This window comes from Phyllobates terribilis, unplaced genomic scaffold (genome assembly GCF_046119375.1).
Source record: "Phyllobates terribilis strain yellow unplaced genomic scaffold, ASM4611937v1 Scaffold_3__8_contigs__length_932513732, whole genome shotgun sequence".
NCBI lineage: Eukaryota > Metazoa > Chordata > Amphibia > Anura > Dendrobatidae > Phyllobates > Phyllobates terribilis.
This window is the reverse complement of record NW_027362763.1, coordinates 99433611-99458696: the sequence shown is the minus strand read 5'-3', so window position 1 is coordinate 99458696 and position 25086 is coordinate 99433611. Positions and strand designations below refer to the sequence as shown.

At 48.4% G+C, this 25086-nt stretch overlaps 1 protein-coding gene across 1 annotated transcript; it reads left to right on the top strand.

Moving 5' to 3' along the window:
* Nucleotides 1-8789: 8789 nt before the first annotated feature.
* LOC141258453 (serine/threonine-protein kinase SBK1-like) lies at nucleotides 8790-22451 on the top strand. The gene is made up of 3 exons (XM_073673452.1): nucleotides 8790-8880; nucleotides 14551-14753; nucleotides 21843-22451. Exons 1-3 carry the CDS (start codon nucleotides 8790-8792, stop codon nucleotides 22449-22451), a joined length of 903 nt encoding a protein of 300 aa, XP_073529553.1.
* The last annotated feature ends 2635 nt before the right edge of the window (nucleotides 22452-25086 follow it).

Genomic DNA, 25086 nt, shown 5'->3' with positions numbered 1-25086 from the left:
GCTGATGTTACTGGAACTCGGTTACTAAGCAGGAGGTACCTGTGCCAGAAAGCACTACCAAGGACCAGCAGACGTTGGTGGAACTTGGATACCGAGAAGGAGGCACCTAATCCAAAGGCACTGCCGAGAACCAGCTGACGGTACTGGAACCCGGATGGGTAGCAGAAGATACAAGAGCAAATGGAACTACCGAGGACCAGCTGACGGTACTGGAACCCGGATGGGTAGCAGAAGGTACAAGAGCCAATGGAACTACCGAGGACCAGCTGATGTTACTGGAACTCGGTTACTAAGCAGGAGGTACCTGTGCCAGAAAGCACTACCAAGGACCAGCAGACGTTGGTGGAACTTGGATACCGAGAAGGAGGCACCTAATCCAAAGGCACTGCCGAGAACCAGCTGACGGTACTGGAACCCGGATGGGTAGCAGAAGGTACCCATGTAAAAAAAAAGTTCAAGGCCGCGAGCCGGCCGCAGTTACCAAAACCCACAGTCCTACAGAGGGTGCTTGTCCTATTGGCACTATGGAACCAGCCTTCATTGCCAGATCCCGCAGCCCACATAGGAGTCACCTAAACTGCAGGCACCATAGAGTCGGCTAACCCGACCGCAACACGACAGGACAACGCATTGGAGGCAAAGTGACGTTGACACTACCCGGAAACAGCTGGCGTGCTGGAACCAGGCTGGGCAGGAGGGAGTACCCGTGCCAAAGACACTGCCGAGAACCAGCTGACGGTACTGGAACCCGGATGGGTAGCAGAAGATACAAGAGCAAATGGAACTACCGAGGACCAGCTGACGGTACTGGAACCCGGATGGGTAGCAGAAGGTACAAGAGCCAATGGAACTACCGAGGACCAGCTGATGTTACTGGAACTCGGTTACTAAGCAGGAGGTACCTGTGCCAGAAAGCACTACCAAGGACCAGCAGACGTTGGTGGAACTTGGATACCGAGAAGGAGGCACCTAATCCAAAGGCACTGCCGAGAACCAGCTGACGGTACTGGAACCCGGATGGGTAGCAGAAGGTACCCATGTAAAAAAAAAGTTCAAGGCCGCGAGCCGGCCGCAGTTACCAAAACCCACAGTCCTACAGAGGGTGCTTGTCCTATTGGCACTATGGAACCAGCCTTCATTGCCAGATCCCGCAGCCCACATAGGAGTCACCTAAACTGCAGGCACCATAGAGTCGGCTAACCCGACCGCAACACGACAGGACAACGCATTGGAGGCAAAGTGACGTTGACACTACCCGGAAACAGCTGGCGTGCTGGAACCAGGCTGGGCAGGAGGGAGTACCCGTGCCAAAGACACTGCCGAGAACCAGCTGACGGTACTGGAACCCGGATGGGTAGCAGAAGGTACAAGAGCCAATGGAACTGCCGAGAACCAGCTGGCGGTGCTGGAGCCCAGGGTAAATACTAAAAACAGAAGAGCCAGAGGTGTATTTGGAGGAGGTTTTAAATCCGTACTACAGTGGATGTGGACAAAGCAGGAGAATTTGCCGGACACACAGCTGGGGATCAGCTGACGTTACTGAATCCCAATAACACTGGAGCAAGCGTTGACTGTGCAGACGGCACTTCTGAGCAGCAACTAGCGGTATTGGAGCCCAGGGTAAATACTAAAAACGGAGGAGCCAGAGGTGTAATTGGAGCAAGTTTTAAATAAGTAGCACAGTGAATATGGACAGAGCAGGAGAAATTGCCGTGAACACAGCAGGGGAACAGCTGACGTTACTGAACCCCAATAACATGGTAGCAAGTGTTGACTGTGCAGACGGCACTTCCGAGCGCCAACTGGCGGTGCTGGAGCCCAGGGATAAGAATGAAAACAGAGGAGCCAGAGGTGTAATTCGAGCAACTTTAAAATGTGTAGTACAGTGGATGTGGACAAAGCAGGAGAAATTGCCGTCCGCACAGCAGGAGAACAGCTGACGTTACTGAACCCCAATAACACGGCAGCAAGTGTTGACTGTGCAGACGGCACTTCCGAGCGCCAACTGGCGGTGCTGGAGCCCAGGGATAAGAATGAAAACAGAGGAGCCAGAGGTGTAATTCGAGCAACTTTAAAATGTGTAGTACAGTGGATTTGGACAAAGCAGGAGAAATTGCCGTCCGCACAGCAGGAGAACAGCTGACGTTACTGAACCCCAATAACACGGCAGCAAGTGTTGACTGTGCAGACGGCACTTCCGAGCGCCAACTGGCGGTGTTGGAGCCCAGGGTAAATACTAAAAACGGAGGAGCCAGAGGTGTAATTGGAGCAAGTTTTAAATAAGTAGCACAGTGAATATGGACAGAGCAGGAGAAATTGCCGTGAACACAGCAGGGGAACAGCTGACGTTACTGAACCCCAATAACATGGTAGCAAGTGTTGACTGTGCAGACGGCACTTCCGAGCGCCAACTGGCGGTGCTGGAGCCCAGGGATAAGAATGAAAACAGAGGAGCCAGAGGTGTAATTCGAGCAACTTTAAAATCTGTAGTAGTGAGAATGTGGACAGAGCAGGAGAAATTGCCGTCCGCACAGCAGGGGAACAGCTGACGTTACTGAACCCCAATAACACGGCAGCAAGTGTTGACTGTGCAGACGGCACTTCCGAGCGCCAACTGGCGGTGTTGGAGCTCAGGGATTACAGTTCAGGTGGTAGAAACATGAACAGAACAGGAGACCTGGATACTGTTGCCAACCAATTATTTATTCTGGAAGAGGACTGGCAAATTCATGAGAGATCCAGGCCTTGTTCATTTTGAGAAAAGTAAGCCGGTCAACGTTATCGGAGGATAGTCGCATGCGACGGTCTGTTAGTACACCACCTGCGGCACTAAAGACGCGTTCCGATAATACACTAGCAGCAGGGCAAGCTAGCACCTCCAGTGCATACTGACTAAGCTCTGGCCATGTATCCAGCTTACAGACCCAAAACTTGAAGGGAGAAGAGCCGTCTGGGAGTACACTAAGAGGGCAAGACATGTAGTCTGTCACCATCTGACGGAAACGTTGCCTCCTGCTGACTGGAGCTGTCTGTGATGGTGTAGACATTTGTGGCGGCGGGGACACAAAACTTTGCCACATTTCGGCCATACTGGTCTTGCCTTGTGCTGAGGCGCTGCTTCTGCTCCCTCTTTGTGCAGAGCTTCCTCCACTGCCTCGACGCACTGAGCTGCTTTGTAAAGCACTAGCAGCACTGCTCTCGGTTGGAATGGAGAACATGATGGAATGCACCAGTGCGTCTTGGTACTCCCGCATTTTACGCTCCCGGTTCAATGGTGTTATGAGGCTTTGTAAGTTGTCCCGGTAGCGAGGATCTAGGAGGGTGGACACCCAATAATCAGCCGTGTTGAGAATGTGGGCGATGCGGCGGTCGTTTCTGAGGCACTGCAGCATGAAATCAACCATGTGCTGCAGACTGCCAACTGGCCAAGAAACGCTGTCCCCTGCTTGAGGCGTGATCTCTGCCTGCTCTGCATCACCCCACCCTCGCTCTAGATACTGACTACTAGAGCATTGTGTACCTCCCTCCTCTGGACAGATGTCTTCCTCATCCATTGACTCCTCCTCATCCTCCTCACAAAGTGTCCCCTGCCTAGGCCTTTGTGAGGAACCACGTTGCGCAGACTGTAGAGAAGCAGATGGCATTTGTGACTCCTCATCCTCCACCTCTTCCAAAACCTCGTCCCTTAGTGCTTGCAGTGTTTTTTCAAGCAGGCAGATAAGGGGGATAGTCATGCTGACTAGTGCATCATCTGCACTCGCCATCCGCGTGGAATAATCGAAGGCACGCAAAACGTGGCAAATGTCCTTCATAGAGGCCCACTCAGTGGTGGTGAAGTGTGAACGGCGCGCACTGCGACTTGTTTGCGCCTGCTGCAGCTGGTACTCCATTACTGCTGCCTGCTGCTCACACAACCTCTCCAACATATGTAACGTTGAATTCCACCTGGTGGGTAGGTCACATATGATGCGATGTTCCGGAAGACATAATCGGCGCTGCAGAGCTGCAATGCGTGATCTTGCATTGCTGGAACGCCGCAAGTGAGCGCACTCTATGCGGACCTTGTGAAGCAGTGCATCAAGATCCGGATAGTCCCTCAAAAAACTCTGCACGACCAAGTTGAGCACATGTGCCAGACATGGGATGTGAGTGAGGTTGCCTAGGCCCAGAGCTGCCACCAGATTTCGGCCATTGTCACACACTACCATGCCTGGCTGGAGATTCGCTGGCACAAACCACACGTCACTCTGCTGCTTGATGGCATTCCAGAGCTCCTGCGCTGTGTGGCTTCGATTCCCCAAAGAAATTAATTTTAATACGGCCTGTTGACGTTTGGCCACGGCTGTGCTCATATCGGTCATCATAACAGGTAACCAACCGTTCACGGGTCGATGTGGAGGTAGACCGTGACGGCTCCTGCAGCGCTGATTCAGAGGAACTGGAGTATGAGGAGGAGTCAATGTGTACAGACTGGATTCCTGCAATCCTTGGAGTTGGCAGAACACGTACAGCGCCACTCTCAAGATCTGTACCCGGCTCCACAACATTTACCCAATGGGCAGTGAGGGAAAGGTATCGTCCCTGTCCATGCTTACTGGTCCACGCATCAGTGGTCAGGTGGACCTTGCTACTGACGGCGTTTTGTAGCGCATGTTTAATTTTTCCCTCCACATGATGTTGCAGGGCAGGGACGGCTTGCCTGCTGAAATAAAAGCGGCTGGGCACGTTGTATTGTGGGACTGCCAATGCCATAAAGTTACGGAATGTGTCAGTCTCCACCAGCCTGAATGATAGCATTTCAAGGGCCAGTAGTTTAGCAATGCCAGCATTCAGAGCCTGTGCTCGGGGGTGGTTTGCCGAGTATGGGCGCCTTTTCTCCCATGCCTGTGCTAACGATGGCTGTAGACTGGCCTGGGAGTGTGAGGATGACTGGGAAAGTGGTGCTGTGGGTGGAATTACACTGTGTCTCTGTACAACAGTGCCAGAGATTCTTCCATGGCGATCCTGTGAGGAAGCCGAACCAGCTGTGTGTGAGCTGGAGGAAGAGGCTACAACACGAGCTGAAGAGGTGGTAGGTGGCGCTGTAGGTTGGCCTAGGTCTTCAGTGTGTTTGTGTAACTCCACCACGTGCTTGGTCCGCACATGTTTCCACATATTTGTGGTATTGAGGTTGCTGACACTTTTCCCTCTTTTCACCTTCTGATTACACAGCTTGCATTTGACAAAGCAAATGTCATCTGCAACTGTGTCAAAAAAGGACCAGGCACTGCAAGTCTTGGGAGCGCCCGCTTTGGATTTTGGAAGAGCCATGCTCCTAATGGGTGCCGAAGTGGAGGCTACAGGCAACCAAGTCTGCCCCCTCCCTCTCCCTCCTTTTTGGGCCGTTCGGGGAATCTCTTCCTCAGAGCTGCTCCCACCACCTTCCTGTCCCTCACGCCATGATGGGTCAAGGACCTCATCATCTACACCACCCTCTTCAAACAACTGCTTCTCCTGGGTAGTCTCGACAGCACAGTACGCACCAGAAAGTGGCACCTGAGTCTCATCATCAGATGCGTACTGAGGTGTGCTGCTGACCATAGGCACTGGCCCACCCGCCTCTTCAGATTCAGAGAGACAAAACGGTTGCGCATCACTGCATACTACCTCTTCTTCAAATTCTCGAATTCTGCTTGGCTGGCCCCCTCTTTCCAAGCCAAGAGATTCAGAGAACAGAAGTAGAGATGGCTCCTGTCCAGGGCTCTCTGACTGCCTGGGCAATTTGGCAGGTGGTGAAGAGACAGATGGGTGCTCTTCAGTGCTCAGGACCTGAGAGGATCTGGAACTAATTGAAGTCGATGCGTTAGCTGCCATCCATCCGACAACGGCTTCAATTTGGTCCTCGCGCAGCAGTGGGGTACGGCTAGCTCCTACAAAGCTGCGCATAAAGGACTGTTCCCTGGTAAAACTGGGGGATGCTGAGTCACTGGTGCCCGCAGCAGGCACAGAATCCCCACGTCCTCTCCCTGCAGGCACAGAATCCTCACGTCCTCTCCCTGCAGAAACTCCACGCCCACGCCCACGACCACGACCACATGCCTTACTCCCTGCCTTCTTCATCTTGGTAGACTGATAAAGATAGGCAGAAAAGTACTAAGGGCTTAGTGTGCTTATTCCTGAACAGCTGCTAACAGGTATAAGAAACACTAATTTTATAAAGTGTGGACTAGACTTTAATATGAGCTAATGTGGCCTACACAACTGTAAAGTGGAGTGTTTGGTGAACTTTATTTAGGTTTTTTTTGTCACAAAAAGACACTGGATGTGCCTAAAGATGTAATAACGATAGTATCACAAACTTTTTGTAGCTATTACAATGTAGGAAGGTAACCTACAATGCAATAGATGAGGCTGCAAAAAATAGGCTAATACTAATCTGGCTGGGGCTGCAGGGCCCAATGCTGCAGAAAGGCTCCTCTATCTACTCCTATATAGTGTGTTTGGAATCAATTTAGCTGAATATGGATGGAACCACCACACTAATAGGAGATATCAGGAAAAATTATGAATTGGCAATAAAGGACAATGTATGAGGCAGTGACACACACTGAGTGCACTACAACCAGACGGGGTTGAAGCACACACTACAGGGTGAGCTGCACTCACACACCAGACCTTGCAGACAGCGGTGAACAGTACAGATGCAGAGCACTGTGCACTAGTGCTGCAAGACGGAAAAAAATTTCTCTATCTACTCCTATATAGTGTGTTTGGAACCAATTTAGCTGAATACAGATGGAACCACCACACTAATAGGAGATATCAGGAAAAATTATGAATTGGCAATAAAGGACAATGTATGAGGCAGTGACACACACTGAGTGCACTACAACCAGACGGGGTTGAAGCACACACTACAGGGTGAGCTGCACTCACACACCAGACCTTGCAGACAGCGGTGAACAGTACAGATGCAGAGCACTGTGCACTAGTGCTGCAAGACGGAAAAAAATTTCTCTATCTACTCCTATATAGTGTGTTTGGAACCAATTTAGCTGAATACAGATGGAACCACCACACTAATAGGAGATATCAGGAAAAATTATGAATTGGCAAAAAAGGACAATGTATGAGGCAGTGACACACACTGAGTGCACTACAACCAGACTTGGCTGAAGCACACACTACAGGGTGAGCTGCACTCACACACACAGACCTTGCAGATAGCGGTGAACAGCACAGGGAACTGTGCACTAGCACTGCAAGGCACAGTGATTTAGAAAGTAGCTTGGGTAAAGCAGTATAGAGCAAATAGGTAGCTAAAACTGTCCCTCAGAACAACAGCGTCCTATCCCTAACTGAATTCACAGCAGAGTGAGCTCAAAATGGCGGCGGTGGCTTTTATAGTGCATCATGACATCATTTCAGCAGCCAATCACAGCCATGCCATTAGTTAAGATGCCTACATGCCTAACAGGATGTGCCCACACTTCTTAGGATCCTCATTGGCTGAATAAAATGAAAATGTCTCATTGCATTATGGGAACTTCCGATTCCGGTATACGATATTGCAATAGTATCGGAATTAAGTATCGGAATTCCGATACCGCGAATATCGGCCGATACCCGATATTTCAGTATCGGAATGCTCAACACTAATTAGCAGCTTTACTATAGGACACATAGACAATTCTGTTATTTCCCTGTAATAATAATGTCAGTTGGGACAAGACTATTCTACAGGATATGATGATTCAGTTTATGTCCATGATCACTGGATACAAGAACCGTGCATGACAAATGTATATTTATATAAAACCTTTGCTCCAGTTTCTCTATTGGTGAAAGCAGCAGGAGGTCGGGAAGGTGAGATGTGACCATAGGGAATAAAATAACTTCAGAACTAATTACATTAGCAAATAACTAGCAACACAAACAATACTAAGGTGGGCGCCTCCCCGATACCATAGTGGTACAACAAGCTCTTTGAGTCTATTCACAGCTATTTAAATGACAATAGGGTCAACCTGAATGTCCATATTCTAGGTGACACATTTATCTGTAATTCAATGGAGATTTGCGACATCCAATTGGCAAAGGAGGAGGATGGACCTCAATGCCAGGTAGCTGCTTCCCTATAAAAGCTAGAAGAAGTACATGAGTCTTGTGGAATTATTCCTGAGAACTTCTCTGTGGAGATAGGACCACTCAAACTGAACCATAAGAAAGCGACATCACTCAATTTTTTGGAGAACCCAATTTATCATCAACTTCACCAAAATCCTGACGCAGGTAAGATCATTCTTCAATAATGTATCCATTTGTGTTATTTATTAAGGGTTTGGAGTATTCTTGCCCAATGACCCAATACAACAATTATTCCCATTTTTTATTAACATTACACCAGGCATAGATTCTAATTTTCTTGCTTGTCCTAATCCTCAAAAATATAAAAAATAATCTCTACATACAAACACTTCTGTATTATCATAGAACCATTTACTGTAATCCTAATTTTGACCATATCTGTAATTATAATGGCTTCATGGAAAAGTTGCTGGCAACTAATATACCAATCAAGATACTTTTTACAAGGGTTGTCAGGCATCATTTCCTGGACTGGCACATCTTTCTGTTTATGATGGGTTTCTAAATTATGATAGATGCTCAAAGAACCGAGAATTGTGATAACCACATGATGTTTTATTAATCATGTTCCTTGTATTGTCCTATAGTCAGACAGAGATTGTTGTTAAGCCCAAAGAATCATCAACTTCCAAGCAGCAATGGCCGCCTTCCAAGTCTTGGAGATGCTGGAGATTTCTGAATGCTACAACGTCATCAAGAAGCTGGGCCAGGGGTCATATGGAAAAGTTCTACTGGCACAGAACAAATCGACAGGTATATGAAAATAGCAAAAGAAAGATGGTCACTCATGTAGATTAATAAAATAAAAGTGGTAATTTATGTATACGTATAAAAATGTAATAATGAATTTAACTGGCCATAGAGATGAGATGTTTATCTGTAGGTCATTGGCAGTTCCACATTATTTTAGTAACATCAGCTGTATAAATGTCCATACAAGTTAGAAAAAAGTCATCTAAACCTGCCAAATTTGGCAAGTTTGGATCAATATCTTCTGTGTATAGAAGATGCCTTACTCTTCCCTAACACATGCTGCTTGTTTAAATAAGGATCATTTGACAATATTGAGGTCGGGAGAAATAGGTGTTAGCCAAACGTTACCTCAATAGCTGTTGATAGTGTATGGGGGCCTTAGTTCTTCTGTGTTTGAGTATCTGATTGTCAATAGCCCTCATTAAACTGGATCTGCCAATGGTCTGGAGACAGATATCCATGTGTATGGCCAACTTTATGTTATGTTCTGCTACCAAAGCTAAGGAAAGAGAGGAGATCTGTCCCTATGATAGGACTCAGCTGAATCCCTACGATGTAACAGGGAACCTGATCCTGCGATCAGACCTGCTAAAGTCCTAATCTAGTCTGTACGGAGACCTATAGATGTGGGGAGGGAATCCCTACAAGTACTAAGGACTGGGAGGAATATGGGACACCTCCTAACAGAAATAGTAGCAGACAGACGAACAAACAAAATAGATAGAACATAGAGGTCCGTATACCAAGCAAACTAACAGAGTTAGATACAGAGCACAGGCTAGCTAGAAAGTAGATATACAATGAAGTCCAGCAAAGCCAGAAGGGCGGAGCAGGATTAAATAGGCCAACAAGGTCATGTGACCAGCAAAGGAAAAAAAACCTAACAGCAAGGTTCTAACAGTACCCCCCCTTCTAAGAGGATCCTCCGGATCCCCTAGGACCAGGCTTATCAGGAAATCTCCTGTGAAACGCTCTGACAAGTCTGGACGCGGAAACATCATCTGACCTCACCCAAGAGTTATCCTCGGGTCCGAAACCTTTCCAGGCCACAAGATACTGCAAACTACCTCTATACCGTCTAGAGTCAAGGATGCGAGAAATTTCATATTCCCCGTCCTCCACCACCGGAGGAACAGAGGCAGAGGCGTCACCATCCGACACAACAGCTTTTTTTAACAGAGAGACATGAAAGACCGGATTAATTCTCCAGGAGGTAGGAACCTCCAACCTAACAGCAGATTGGTTGACAACCTGAAGCACCTTAAAGGGCCCTACAAACTTGGGACCCAATTTCTTAGAAGGAATCCTCAACCGCAGATTCCTAGAGGACAACCAAACCATGTCACCAACAGCGAACAAAACCTCCTGTCGTTTCCTATCAAAGTAGTCTTTAGATTTTCTGTTGGCCTCCTGAAGATTACCACGCACATCCGTCCAAACTCTTTCCAAATCACCGGAAAAATTCTCCTCCTCAGGCACGGAATATCCCAACTTGGAGAACGACCCAAACGACGGATGTCTCCCAGAACAACAAAAAAAAGGCGAACAACCAGCAGAAGAAGATGTATGATTGTTCAGAGCAAATTCGGCAAGTGGCAGAAACTCAGACCACCCCTCTTGATTGTCTGCCACAAAACAACGCAAGAACTGCTCAACATCCTGGTTTTTCCTTTCTGTCTGGCCATTAGATTCAGGATGATATCCGGACGAAAACGACAAATGAATTCCCAACCTGTCACAAAAGGCACGCCAAAAACGAGCCACGAACTGAGGACCCCTATCAGAAACAATGTCAGTAGGAACGCCATGAAGTCTGACAATTTCCTTGACAAAGGCCTTAGCGAGAGTTTTAGCGCAGGGCAGTTTGACGAAGGGAACCAAGTGACACATCTTGCTAAAACGGTCCACGACCACCCAGATGACAGTAAAACCCTCAGAGGGGGGAAGGTCAGTTATAAAGTCCATAGCCAAATGTGTCCAAGGAGCACTGGGGACCTCCAAAGGACAAAGCAACCCCGCAGCAGGAGTATGTGAGGACTTAGATCTAGCACATATAGTACATTGGCGCACCCACTTAATGACTTCCTTCTGCCATCCAGGCCACCAAAAACTGCGACCCACCAGTCTCTTGGTCTCAGAGATTCCGGGATGACCTGCCAACCGAGATTCGTGACACTCAACAAACAAATCTCTCCTAAAGGTCCCAGGCACAAACAACCTCCCATGAGGAGTGTTAGATGGGGCATTCTCCTGAGCTTTAAGAATCTCATCTTCCAAAACGGAGTCTAAAGCAGCTATCACAACAACTTCTTGTAAAATGTTTTCTCTTTCTCAGCACCGACTATGGGAGAAAAACTGCGAGACAAGGCATCCGCCTTAACATTCTTAGTACCAGGGATGTAAGTAACGGAGAAATTAAACCGCGAGAAAAACAGTGCCCACCTAGCCTGACGGGCATTCAGGCGCTTGGCAGCATCAAGATATATCAGATTTTTATGATCCGTAAGAACCTGAACGGGAAATTCTGCACCTTCCAAGAAGTGGCGCCAGTGTTCAAATGCGAGTTTAATAGCCAATAATTCCCGATTACCAATATCGTAATTCAATTCAGTCTCCGAAAATTTTTTTGAAAAAAAGGCACAGGGATGTAATCCATCCCCGTTATCGTGAGACAATACTGCGCCAACCCCCACAGAGGAAGCATCAACCTCAACCAAAAACGGCCTAGTAACATCAGGCTGCATAAGGATGGGAGCAGAGGTGAACCTCTCCTTGAGATACACAAAAGCTTCAATGGCCTCAGAAGACCACTGAACCGCATCAGCACCTTTCCTGGTGAGATCAGTCAGAGGTTTGACAATACTAGAAAAATTTTTTATGAATTTTCTGTAGTAATTGGCGAAACCCAAAAACCTCTGTATCGATTTCAAACCAATAGGCCTAGGCCATTCCTGCACAGCCTGAACCTTAACCGGATCCATCTCAAAACCTTTGCTGGAGATAATGTATCCCCAAAAACTAATTCTCTGTACAGCGAACTCACATTTCTCCAGCTTAGCAAAAAGCGAATTGTCCATTAATAACTGTAATACATCACGCACGCTCCGCCAATGAGACTCCAGATCTGGCGAATAAATCAAAATGTCATCCAAATACACAACCACATTTTTACCGATCAAAGGTCTAAGGATGTCATTAATCAGATTCTGAAAAAATGCAGGAGCATTAGTAAGACCAAAAGGCATAACCAGATTCTCAAAATGACCCACAGGAGTGTTAAAAGCAGTCTTCCATTCATCACCCTCCTTCATGCGCAACAGATTCTATGCCCCCTTAAGGTCAATTTTAGAGAACCACTTGGCCCCCAATAACTGGTTAAACAGATCAGGAATCAATGGCAGTGGGTAAGGATTGCGTACCGTAATTTTGTTAATCTCACGAAAATCCAGACAAGGACGTAAACCGCCGTCCTTTTTTTTTACAAAAAAAAATCCAACTGCCACAGGAGACTTAGAGGGCCTAATGTGACCGGCGGCCAAACTTGTCTGTATGTATTCCTCCAAAGCCTTCCTCTCAGGAATAGTAAGGTTAAATAAACGACTTTTAGGAAGAGTCGCTCCAGGGACAAATTCAATAGAACAATCATAGTCTCTATGGGGAGGCAAAACCTGCGATTCCTTCTCAGAAAAAACTCTCCAAAAATCCTGAATAGGAACAGGCAATTCTCCCCTATCCAAAGCTGCAATACGCCCGTTACAACACTTGTCATAACATTTATGGCTCCAGGATTTAATTTCACTGGTAGACCAATCCAGTACAGGATTGTGAAATTTTAACCAGGGCAAACCCAATATTACTGGAGAAGGCAAGTTATTCAACACTACCAAATCCAATTTCTCATGGTGAACACCATTAATAGTGAGAGGAAATTCACTGACCTTGAGAGTAATATTCTTCAAAGGGGAGCCATCCACAGAAACCACAGCAATGGGGGATGATAAAGGTTCAGGTTTTAAATTGAGTTTTTCCACGAATCCCCCATCAATTACATTCAGTGTAGACCCGCAATCAACAAACACCCGAAATTCCATTAATTTTTCCTGAGCAATCGTGGAAGCAGCTAAAAATATACCCTTGGAATTTAAACAGGCAATACGGGCGTGACTGACCATTTTTTTTTCTTTCTTCATACGAAGCTCACAGTCTTTAATCAAATGACCAGATTTTCCACAATAGAAACACAAGCCTTCTGAAAAACGACGGTCTTTTTCTTGAGAGCGAGGTGCCACCGATCCAATCTCCATCGGTTCACCACTGTTAGTACACACATTATCATAACCAGAAACTGACATAGCAGAGGATTTGCTCTCATTAACCCTAGCACGCAGTCTTCTATCCACCCGTATAGCTAATTGCATAGCCTGTTGCAAATCCTCAGGTGTAGGATAAGCAATTATCAGGTCTTTAACCCTTTCACTGAGCCCAGCAAGAAATAGACTTTTCAGAGCAGAATCGTTCCACCCTGTTTGAGTGGACCAACGACGAAAATGAGTACAATATTTTTCGACATTACCTGATCCTTGTTTTAAACGTCTCAACTCAGTCTCAGCTGATGCCACACGGTCAGGATCATCATATAATAGTCCTAAAGCAGAAAAAAAACTATCCACTGATCTGAAGCATGTATCACTAGGTTGCAAAGAAAAGGCCCACTCCTGAGGCTCTTTGCGCAAAAGTGACATTATGAACCCTACGCGCTGGGATTCATCCCCAGAGGACTTGGGTCTCAAACGAAAATACAATAAGCAAGCATTTTTAAATGAAAAAAATTCTCGATGTTCACCAAAAAATAAATCCGGCAAACATACCTTAGGCTCCAAGAAATATGCTCCAGGACAGTTACTCACGTGCTGACGGAGCTCGGCCACTTCCAGAGAGAGTCCCTGCAGGTGTTTAGCCAAATCCTGAACCGACACCATGATGGAACAAAAAAAAAAAAAAAAAAAATCTTTCCTTAGAGAATTTGCAGGCTGGACTTACTGTTATGTTCTGCTACCAAAGCTAAGGAAAGAGAGGAGATCTGTCCCTACGATAGGACTCAGCTGAATCCCTACGATGTAACAGGGAACCTGATCCTGCGATCAGACCTGCTAAAGTCCTAATCTAGTCTGTACGGAGACCTATAGATGTGGGGAGGGAATCCCTACAAGTACTAAGGACTGGGAGGAATATGGGACACCTCCTAACAGAAATAGTAGCAGACAGACGAACAAACAAAATAGATAGAACATAGAGGTCCGTAGACCAAGCAAACTAACAGAGTTAGATACAGAGCACAGGCTAGCTAGAAAGTAGATATACAATGAAGTCCAGCAAAGCCAGAAGGGCGGAGCAGGATTAAATAGGCCAACAAGGTCATGTGACCAGCAAAGGAAAAAAAACCTAACAGCAAGGTTCTAACACTTTACTCTCTTATGTCATACAATTGGCCATCTAAAAATATCTGTAGGCTGCATCATCTATTGTGTACATGGCAGAAGACATTGTGAGATTAAAGGAGATAAGTGGATGATAAATACATCTGGCATCACTTTTATTGTGGTAAACTTGGGATTAAACTGGTGTTATTATACATTTAATACATTTTCTCTTTTTCGTGTTTTTTTTTAGGAGAACCAGTGGCTGTGAAATTGGTGAGGAAGGACAGAACTCAACTGCAAACCTTTCTAATGGAGTTATCGTTGTCAATCACCCTTTCTGACCACCCGAACATTATTGGCACATATCCCATCTTTATTGGAACGATGGACCACTTTGTACTGAGCCAGGAGTTGGCAACGGCGGGCACCTTGCATGATATTATCCAAAGTGAGGTAAGAATGGCCGGCTCCATATTGTAGCGCCGGCGTCCCTGCCCTCTGCTAGGCAGGGACGCTGTTCCCCTCACCTCCCTGCTCCGTGCCCGGAGTCCTCCTCCCGCTCTGCTGGCAGCGCGCGCTCCTTCCCGGCCACTGTGCTTAGGGCGCGCGCGCTCTCCCTCCCTCTTAAAGGGGCCGCGCGCGCCGTCCTAAGGAGTCCCCGGCCAATGGCCGGAGGACTTCACCATATATAAGGCACCTCCTCCAAAATGGAGGTGCCCGAGCAATGTTGTTGCACTGTTCTACTCTGCTTCAGCCCTCAGGTCCCGTTGCCAGTTACCTGCCAGTTACCTGCCTGATTCCTGCCAGAGTCCTGCCAGTTTGCTGTCTGTTTCCTGCCAGTTATTCCTGCTACCTGCTTGCTAGCCTGAGGTCCGACGGTCTGCCTTACAACTCCTGTCAGTCTGTCTAAGGACCAGCTTGCCCGCTCACCTGGGAGCGCACATCAGCTACCTGCCTGCTTGCTAGCCTGAGGTCCGACGGTCTGCCTTTCTACTCCTGTCAGTCTGTCTATGGACCAGCTTGCCCGCTCACCTGGGAGCGCTCCTCCGCTACCTGCCTGCTTGCCTGCCCGGAGGCTCCGCCGTCACGTGCTGTGACCACCAGCTATTCCAGAGACTCTTGCCCGCTCACCTGGGAGCGCTTCTCCGCTACCTGCCTGCTTGCCTGCCCGGAGGCTCCGCCGTCACGTGCTGTGACCACCAGCTATTCCAGAGACTCTTGCCCGCTCACCTGGGAGCGCTTCTCCGCTACCTGCCTGCTTGCCTACCTGGAGGCTTCGCCGTCACGTGCTGTGACCACCTGCTATTCCAGAGACTCTCGCTTGCTCACCTGGGAGCACACATCCTCCATCTGCCTTGCTAGCCTACCTGGAGGTTCAGCCATCACAGGTCGTACCTACCCTTTACCTAGAGACTGCCCCGGTCACTTGCCGTGACCTCCAGCCCGTTCACCCAGAGACTGCCCCGGTCACTTGCCGTGACCTCCAGCCCGTTCACCCAGAGACTGCCCCGGTCACTTGCCGTGATCTCCAGCCCGTTCTTCCAGAGACTGTCCCGGTCACTTGCCGTGACCTCCTGCCCGTACACCCAGAGACTGTCCCGGTCACCTGCTGTGACTGCCTGCCTGTACACCCAGAGACTGTCCCGGTCACCTGCTGTGACTGCCTGCCTGGTCGCCACCCGCTCCCTTACAAGGACCGCCCCCTTGTATAGTAGCTCAGAGGTTCCGCCTCCCAGACCCGTTACAGTTTGCTCGGGCCATGGAACCCGGTGGCACCCAAGCTCCCTCGCTCTCGGACCTCTGTCATGAACTGTCCCATCAGAGGTCCCAACAGGAGTCCATCCTGGGTCACCTGCGGAATGTCAATTCTCGCCTGGATACTCTGACTGCTCCACCAGCAACCACCGCCAGTGCCATGACTCGCAACCCGGCAGCTCCGCTGCCCACCAATACCATGGTATCCTACCCCGGACCCCGGCTTTCTGCACCTCCTCGCTTCGGAGGCGACTCCGCCCAGGCTCGGGGCTTCATAAATCAGTGCACCCTGCACTTTGAACTATTGTCCCACCAGTTTAACTCCGACCGGGCCAAAATTGCCTTCATCATGTCCCATCTCACCGGGGAGGCCCTGGCCTGGCTAAATCCTCTATGGGAGAGAGGAGACCCCCTGGTGTCCGACTTGCCTGCCTTCCTCACGGCTTTCCGGAAAGTCTTCGATGAACCCGGACGGAAGACCTCATCCGCATCATCTCTGCTACGCCTCCGTCAGGGAAGTCTCACCGTGGGCCAATATGCCATACGGTTCCGTACCCTTGCCTCGGAGCTGGCCTGGGATAACGACGCTCTGGTATCCGTCTTCTGGGAGGGTCTGTCCGGCCGTATTAAAGATGAACTTGCCGGTCGGGACATTCCTACCACTCTCGATGACCTAATAACTCTTGCCACCCGGATTGACCTACGGTTCCAGGAGCGTGCCAAAGAGGTCACCCGTGAGAGGAGGTTTCCACGTCTAGCTCCTACCTTTCAGAAACCCGTCACTCCCTCCATCTCTCCCCAGGTACACTCTCCTGAGTCTATGCAGGTCGACCAGACCAAGATGGTCAAAACCCGTCAGGACTTACGCCGTGCCGAGGGGAGCTGCTTCTACTGTGGCAGTAAGGAGCACCGGATCCGTGCCTGCCCAGAGAGGTCGGGAAACGCCTGTGTCTAGGTTCGCTTAGAGAGGTCGACCTAGACAAGAATAAATCCTCTCCATCTCTGCTGCTGTCAGTTTCAATCGTCTGCGGGGAGAACCGTTATTTCGAACTAGCCCAACTGGACTCTGGAGCAGCCGGGAATCTTATTTCACAGTCCCTGGTAGAGAAATACCGCATCCCCACCAAACCTCTGGCTGTACCCTTGTCTGTTGCTGCCGTGGATGGGGGTCTCTTACCACGCCCCATCCAACTCATCACCGAATCCATTACTCTACAGGTGGGAATGCTGCATTCTGAGAGTATCTCCTTTCATGTTCTGCCTGGACTCTCTCACGCCCTCTTGCTAGGTCTACCTTGGCTCCAGAGACATGCACCCGTGCTTGACTGGCAGACCGGAGAAGTCCTTCGCTGGGGACAGGACTGCCATAAGACCTGTCTGGTTCCCGTCCATCCCGTCCGTCCTTCTCCTACCCCAGCTAATCTACCTGGACTTCCGATTCCTTATTGGTCTTATGCTGATGTCTTTAATAAAAAGGAAGCAGAGACACTACCCCCTCATAGACCATACGACTGCCCTATCGACCTGTTACCCGGTACTACTCCTCCCCGTGGGCGTATTTATCCATTATCCGCTGCTGAGACCCAGTCGATGTCCGAATATATTGAGGAGAATCTGGCCAGGGGATTCATCCGGAAATCTACCTCCCCGGCGGGAGCAGGCTTCTTCTTCGTAAAAAAGAAGGACGGCTCTCTCCGTCCCTGTATAGACTATAGAGGCCTTAACCAAATCACGGTGAAGAATAAGTACCCCCTTCCGCTCATTCCGGAGTTATTTGATCGTCTGAGGGGGGCTAGAATCTTCACCAAACTGGACCTCCGTGGGGCGTACAACCTGGTTCGTATCCGTCAGGGGGATGAATGGAAGACGGCATTCAACACCCGGGACGGCCACTATGAATATCTGGTAATGCCCTTTGGTCTCTGTAACGCTCCTGCCGTCTTTCAAGAGTTGGTCAATGACATCTTCCGGGACCTTCTCTACTCCTGCGTAGTGGTGTACCTGGACGACATCTTGGTCTTCTCTCCGGATCTCCAGACTCACCGGAGGGACGTTCGTCAGGTCCTGCTCAGGCTCAGGCAGAATCACCTCTTCGCTAAATACGAGAAGTGCCTCTTTGAGCAGACCTCGCTTCCGTTTTTGGGCTACATTATTTCTCAGACCGGCCTACGAATGGATCCAGAGAAACTGTCTGCCATCGAGAAATGGCCTCGACCGGAGGGGTTGAAGGCCATTCAGCGGTTCCTGGGCTTCGCCAACTACTACCGCCTCTTCATACCACACTTCTCTTCCCAGACTGCCCCAATTTCCGCGCTCACCCGTAAGGGTACTAATCCCAAAGAGTGGCCGCCCGAAGCAGAGGAGGCCTTTCTTTCCTTAAAACAGGCCTTCTCTTCCGCCCCGGTGCTGCATCGCCCAGACGGCAACAAGCAGTTCTTCCTGGAAGTTGACGCCTCCTCCTCTGGAGCCGGAGCGGTACTTACTCAAAAATCATCTTCCGGGAGGATGGTACTTGCGGCTTCTTCTCTAAACTCTTCTCCTCAGAGCGCAATTATTCCATAGGAGACCGAGAGTTATTGGCCATCAAACTGGCATTGGAGGAGTGGCGTTACCTGCTCGAGGGGGCTCTTCACCCGGTAATAATTTACACGGACCACAAGAACTTGGCTTACCTCCAGCATGCCCAGAGACTTAATCCGCGCCAAGCCCGGTGGTCCTTGTTTTTTGCTCGCTTTGATTTTGTTCTTCATTTTCGCCCGGCTGACAAAAACGTCAAGGCGGACGCCTTGTCTCGATCCTTTCTGGTGTCTGATCTCGAGGAAGATCCGAAACACATCATCGATCCCGCCAGAGTAATGCAGGTGGCTCCCGTGAGTCTAAATCGTCTCCCTCCCGGAAAGACGTTCGTATCAGTACCTGATCGGGAGAAGATCCTTCACTGGGGTCACTCGTCTAAACTGGCTGGCCATGCCGGTCAAAAAAAGACCCTCCAGCTTATTACCCGGCACTACTGGTGGCCTACCCTGCACAAGGACGTAATAGACTTTGTTTCTGCCTGTGTGTCCTGCGCCCGCAACAAGGTTCCGAGACATCTGCTAGCCGGTCGCCTCCTTCCGCTCCCAGTACCTGCTGCCCCCTGGCAGCATATAGCAATGGACTTTATAACAGACCTCCCAGTCTCTGCCGGTTGTACGGTCATTTGGGTGGTCGCTGACCGCTTCTCCAAGATGGCTCATTTTGTTCCCCTGCCAGGCCTCCCGTCTGCACCCGAGCTAGCTAAAGACTTTATTCGTCACATCTTCCGTCTTCATGGCCTGCCCCTCCACATCGTGTCGGATCGTGGGGTACAGTTCACCTCACGCTTCTGGAGAGCCACTTGTAAACTGCTAGACGTCACCCTGGACTTCTCTTCCGCTTACCACCCACAGTCCAATGGTCAAGTGGAGCGGATCAATCAGAACCTGACCAGTTACCTCCGGCACTTCGTTAATGCCCATCATTCAGACTGGGTGGATCTCCTACCATGTGCCGAGTTCTCTTATAACAATCACGAGAGCGAATCCTCCTCCAAATCCCCGTTTTTTGTAGTCTTCGGTCAGCATCCTCGGATTCCTTTTCCTGTCTCCACCTCTGTGGACAACCCGGCTGCGGAATCTCTCGTTGGCAAATTTTCCTCCATTTGGGAGAGTACCCGATCCGCACTCCTTCAGTCGTCCGAACGGATGAAAAGACACGCTGACAAAAAACGCCTGGATCCTCCACAATTTCGTCCCGGAGATAAAGTCTGGCTCTCATCTAAATATGTCCGACTCAAGATACCTTCTTACAAGTTAGGGCCTCGGTTCATCGGCCCCCTGGAGGTCATCAGTCAGATCAACCCGGTGGCCTATAAATTGAAACTCCTGGCCAACTTACGGATCCCTAACTCCTTCCATGTATCTCTCCTCAAACCTGTGGTACTTAACTCTTTTTCCAAGTCTACAGGTACGCCTCCTGCTCCGGTTTCTGCTGAGGACGAGTTTGAGGTAGAGAACATTCTTGCCACCAAAAGGGTAAGAGGAAAGACCTTTTTTCTAGTAGATTGGAAGGGGTTTGGTCCTGAGGAGAGAACGTGGGAGCCCCGGGAGAACATCCATGCCCCTCTTATCCTTGCTAAATTTCTGTCTGGCCTAAAAAAGGGGGGGCCTAAGGGGGGGGGGTACTGTAGCGCCGGCGTCCCTGCCCTCTGCTAGGCAGGGACGCTGTTCCCCTCACCTCCCTGCTCCGTGCCCGGCGTCCTCCTCCCGCTCTGCTGGCAGCGCGCGCTCCTTCCCGGCCACTGTGCTTAGGGCGCGCGCGCGCGCTCTCCCTCCCTCTTAAAGGGGCCGCGCGCGCCGTCCTAAGGAGTCCCCGGCCAATGGCCGGAGGACTTCACCATATATAAGGCACCTCCTCCAAAATGGAGGTGCCCGAGCAATGTTGTTGCACTGTTCTACTCTGCTTCAGCCCTCAGGTCCCGTTGCCAGTTACCTGCCAGTTACCTGCCTGATTCCTGCCAGAGTCCTGCCAGTTTGCTGTCTGTTTCCTGCCAGTTATTCCTGCTACCTGCTTGCTAGCCTGAGGTCCGACGGTCTGCCTTACAACTTCTGTCAGTCTGTCTAAGGACCAGCTTGCCCGCTCACCTGGGAGCGCACATCAGTTACCTGCCTGCTTGCTAGCCTGAGGTCCGACGGTCTGCCTTTCTACTCCTGTCAGTCTGTCTATGGACCAGCTTGCCCGCTCACCTGGGAGCGCTCCTCCGCTGCCTGCCTGCTTGCCTGCCCGGAGGCTCCGCCGTCACGTGCTGTGACCACCAGCAATTCCAGAGACTCTTGCCCGCTCACCTGGGAGCGCTTCTCCGCTACCTGCCTGCTCGGAGGCTCCGCCGTCACGTGCTGTGACCACCAGCTATTCCAGAGACTCTTGCCCGCTCACCTGGGAGCGCTTCTCCGCTACCTGCCTGCTTGCCTACCTGGAGGCTTCGCCGTCACGTGCTGTGACCACCTGCTATTCCAGAGACTCTCACTTGCTCACCTGGGAGCACACATCCTCCATCTGCCTTGCTAGCCTACCTGGAGGTTCAGCCATCACAGGTCGTACCTACCCTTTACCTAGAGACTGCCCCAGTCACTTGCCGTGACCTCCAGCCCGTTCACCCAGAGACTGCCCCGGTCACTTGCCGTGACCTCCAGCCCGTTCACCCAGAGACTGCCCCGGTCACTTGCCGTGATCTCCAGCCCGTTCACCCAGAGACTGCCCCGGTCACTTGCCGTGACCTCCAGCCCGTTCTTCCAGAGACTGTCCCGGTCACTTGCCGTGACCTCCTGCCCGTACACCCAGAGACTGTCCCGGTCACCTGCTGTGACTGCCTGCCTGGTCGCCACCCGCTCCCTTACAAGGACCGCCCCCTTGTATAGTAGCTCAGAGGTTCCGCCTCCCAGACCCGTTACACATATTTTCTCTTATAATTTACCCATACTTTATTCTGAAACACGAAAGGTATATAGGGGGAGAATTTGGATATTTTGATAAATGATAGCAAGTTAGTTAACTAATGTGCTTGGGGTTCTTTGGGAATACATCAAGCCTTTCAAAGGGTGTAAGAGGGTTTCATAACCTGCACTGTTTGATGACACATGACCATCACAGCAGAAGTTTTACCTTCTGCAGGATCCACTATCCCAACAGCAAAATGTTCAAAGTTTAGTGTTATTGCTTTAGATTAGGCACAACACAAGTAATCTCATGATACTGATCTGTTTTCTGCAGGTTGGAATTCCCGAGGATGCAGTGAAGAGGTGTGCGTTACAGATTTCTTGGGCTCTGGACTATATGCATGGCAGAGGGTTGGTGCACAGGGACCTGAAGCCGGACAACGTGTTGCTCATGGATAAAGACTGTTATCAAATCAAGCTGAGTGACTTCGGTTTGACCAAACCAGTGGGAACCAATGTGTCGTCCATGTCACATATAATACCGTACATGTCTCCAGAGCTGTGTGACTTGAAAGAAGAACAATGTTTAATCTTGGATCCTACTATAGACACCTGGGCTTTTGGGGTTCTTCTCTTTGTTATTTTGACTGGATATTTCCCCTGGCTGGAGGCAATAGAAACTAACACAATGTACCAAGTGTACATCAACTGGAAGCAAAGTCCACACCGTTCTCCTCTACCTGCTCAGTGGGAGATGTTTTCTAGAGAAGCCATAAACATGTTTGGCAATCTCCTCACTCCATGTCCCTCTTCTCGACATCCAGTTCTCTCTGTCTTTGACTACCTCACTCTTCCCTGGAAAAGAAACCTCTTGGAAAATGGCACCAACTTGGCAGTTGAGGAGGAGGAAATGGAAATAGAAGTTGTGGAGGACAGCCAGTAGCTTCAGTTTATGATGAAACAGAACCCGGAAAGCAACACATTAAGTCTTGGGACAGAAACCTGCAATCCAATCATATTGATCAATGCAGAAAGCATCACACTGACTCTTGGATTCAAAGTGGAAATTTTCTAAGGACATCGTGGGGCAATCATTCTTACCAAATCCTATTGATCGAAGCAAAAGAAGCTTTAAAATGTGTGAGTATTGCATAAAACACCAGTTATTTTTAATATAATTAATGTTTTTTATAGAGTTTAAAATATTTCACAGAAAGCTCTCATGCTAGGGAAATCCATCCACAAATTTATGCAAATTTTGTAGAATGCAAAATGGCTATGGATTTCGACTTGATTTTTATTTTTCAAGATGTAAAGGAAACCTGTTAGTAATGTTTCTCTGACTAAACGTCTGATATCCTGCTCTCATTTATCACTGAGCTTATCATTTTCCTCCTCACATTCTATGTTTTAGGTTGGGTTCACATGTCCAGTACTCATCCATTTGAAAGGTATCAGAATTATTTTTCAAGGATACTTTTTTAATTGGATCATTTAGCATTTTAATCCAGTTTTAGAATAAACACTTAATATCTACACTTTACCTGTTTTTGTTTCTACTCGATTTATTTATTTTTTTTAAATGACATTTTTGTCTTCAGTTTTTTAACCTTTTCTGTTGGTTTGTTGTAATATATCCATTTAGGATAAATAAAATAGGAACTAGAAAGTAACAAGAAATCCTTTCCGGAATGTGGGAAACGTGATTTGTGAGGCAGCATTTGGGGAGGATAACTCTTTTTGTCTTATATTTTTCCTTTTGTGAGTTTGATTACTGCAAAATGCTGCCTGCTTATATCATGTACAGCTTCCATCTGATGCATGTGAAGGAGAAGTAGAGAAGGGAGCGTCATCGACAATAAAGAACATGGATCCATCCCATTACTGCTTCCAGGATGAGCCGAGGAGTGTACACCACCTTGCTCCAGGAACTTCATCTGCACCCAGAGAAGTATTGCATCTGCATGCAGCTGTCCATTGCTAGTTTAAATGACTTGATGCAGTGAACATCACTATGGACCCAGCACCAGCTCATTCACACTCACAGACCACACTCCTTTTCTGGACTCTGCTCTGTGTCAGGGATGAAGTGTATAAGACCACAGCTGGAACATTAGGCTTATCTAGCTGAGTCAAGTGGGCCTCTTCTGCTCATCCCAGTTGCAGACCAGAATCCTCTCCCAGACTCTGCTGTCTGTGGTATTATCTGAAAAAGACCAACTGGTCAGTGGGAGGGGGTGGCAGTACATCTGGCTCACCTAGTGGACCTGAGTGTGTCTCTTCACCTCACCCCACATGCCTTTCCTTCACTCTGTTCTTTCCCTGGGTTGTTCTGAAAAGAACATCTCAGGTCCACAAAGAGAGCTGGAACATCTTGCTCACTCAGCGTACATAAGTGGGCCACTTCAGCTCATTCCAGTTGCTTAATGGACTCTGTTCTCAGACTCTGCTCTGTCTCTGGGTTGACCTGAATGGGACCAATGAGGAACACAAAGATAGACAAGATCTGATCACCTAGCAGACTCAAATGAGCCCTTTTACATCATCCCAGTTGCAGACCACACTCCTTCTCCAGACTCTGCTCTGTCTCAGGGATGATCTTAAAAGGACCAATCAGGTTTGCAAGGAGAACCAGAACATTCAAAAAGGCTACAAAGACAGCTGGAACATCTGGCTCATCCTGCAGACCTGAGTGGGCCTCTTCAGTTCATCCTAGGTACTTAGATAGTTAGACCATTTTTCAGATAGTTAGGGTCTCGCAAGACAATGAGGACCCTTGATGTGGGTTGCGAGCTTACGGTATTTTATTCAAAATATTCAAGTGTTATTTCCTTGCTTGACCATTTTGGGTAACTTATCAACTAATACCTCATTATTACCAAAACCCTAACCCACACAACATTGTACGTTAAAAAGAAAAAGAGAAAGTAAAAAAAATATTATATATATATATATATATATATATATATATATATATATATATATATATATATATATATATATATATATATATATATATATATATATATATATATATATATATATAATCTAAATGTAAAAGAGCAAATGGTAACTGTAAATATATAATTAATTCTGTAGCAGAAAAATTATCCAAAACATCCATCTAATGTCATTAAGAACAATCTTCATTGTAAGTAAGAACAAGGAGTCCTGGAAGTGAAGTTATTGTCCCAACAGAGCCCGGATCTCACATCATTGTGCCTGTGTGGGATTACAGAAGGAGACAGAAGTATTTCCACAAGCGACGTCCACAGAAGATCTGGGTTTAGTTCTCCAAGATGTTTGTAAAAACCTCCTGCTGAGCTCCATGACTGTGTACAAGTGACAAGTACCTAGAAGAACTTATGAAGACAACGGGCGATCACCAAATATTAATGGGATTTAGATTTATGTTTTGTTCATTCACTTTGCATTTTGTTAATTGATAAAAATAAACATTTAACACTATTTTTTTAATCATTCTTACTTTGCAAATTTTTTCCACACCTCCCTTACTCTTTTGGACAATACTGTATTTCTAACCCCTTTAACCACTTTACCCCCGAGGGTGGTTTGCA

Excerpts from the sequence above, each read along its gene's own strand:
- LOC141258453 (XM_073673452.1), top strand. The coding sequence starts at position 8,790 with ATGCTGGAGATTTCTGAATGCTACAACGTCATCAAGAAGCTGGGCCAG. Across the intron at positions 8,881-14,550 it reads GGCACAGAACAAATCGACAG|GAGAACCAGTGGCTGTGAAA; the intron begins GTATATGAAAAT and ends GTTTTTTTTTAG. Across the intron at positions 14,754-21,842 it reads ATGATATTATCCAAAGTGAG|GTTGGAATTCCCGAGGATGC; the intron begins GTAAGAATGGCC and ends TGTTTTCTGCAG.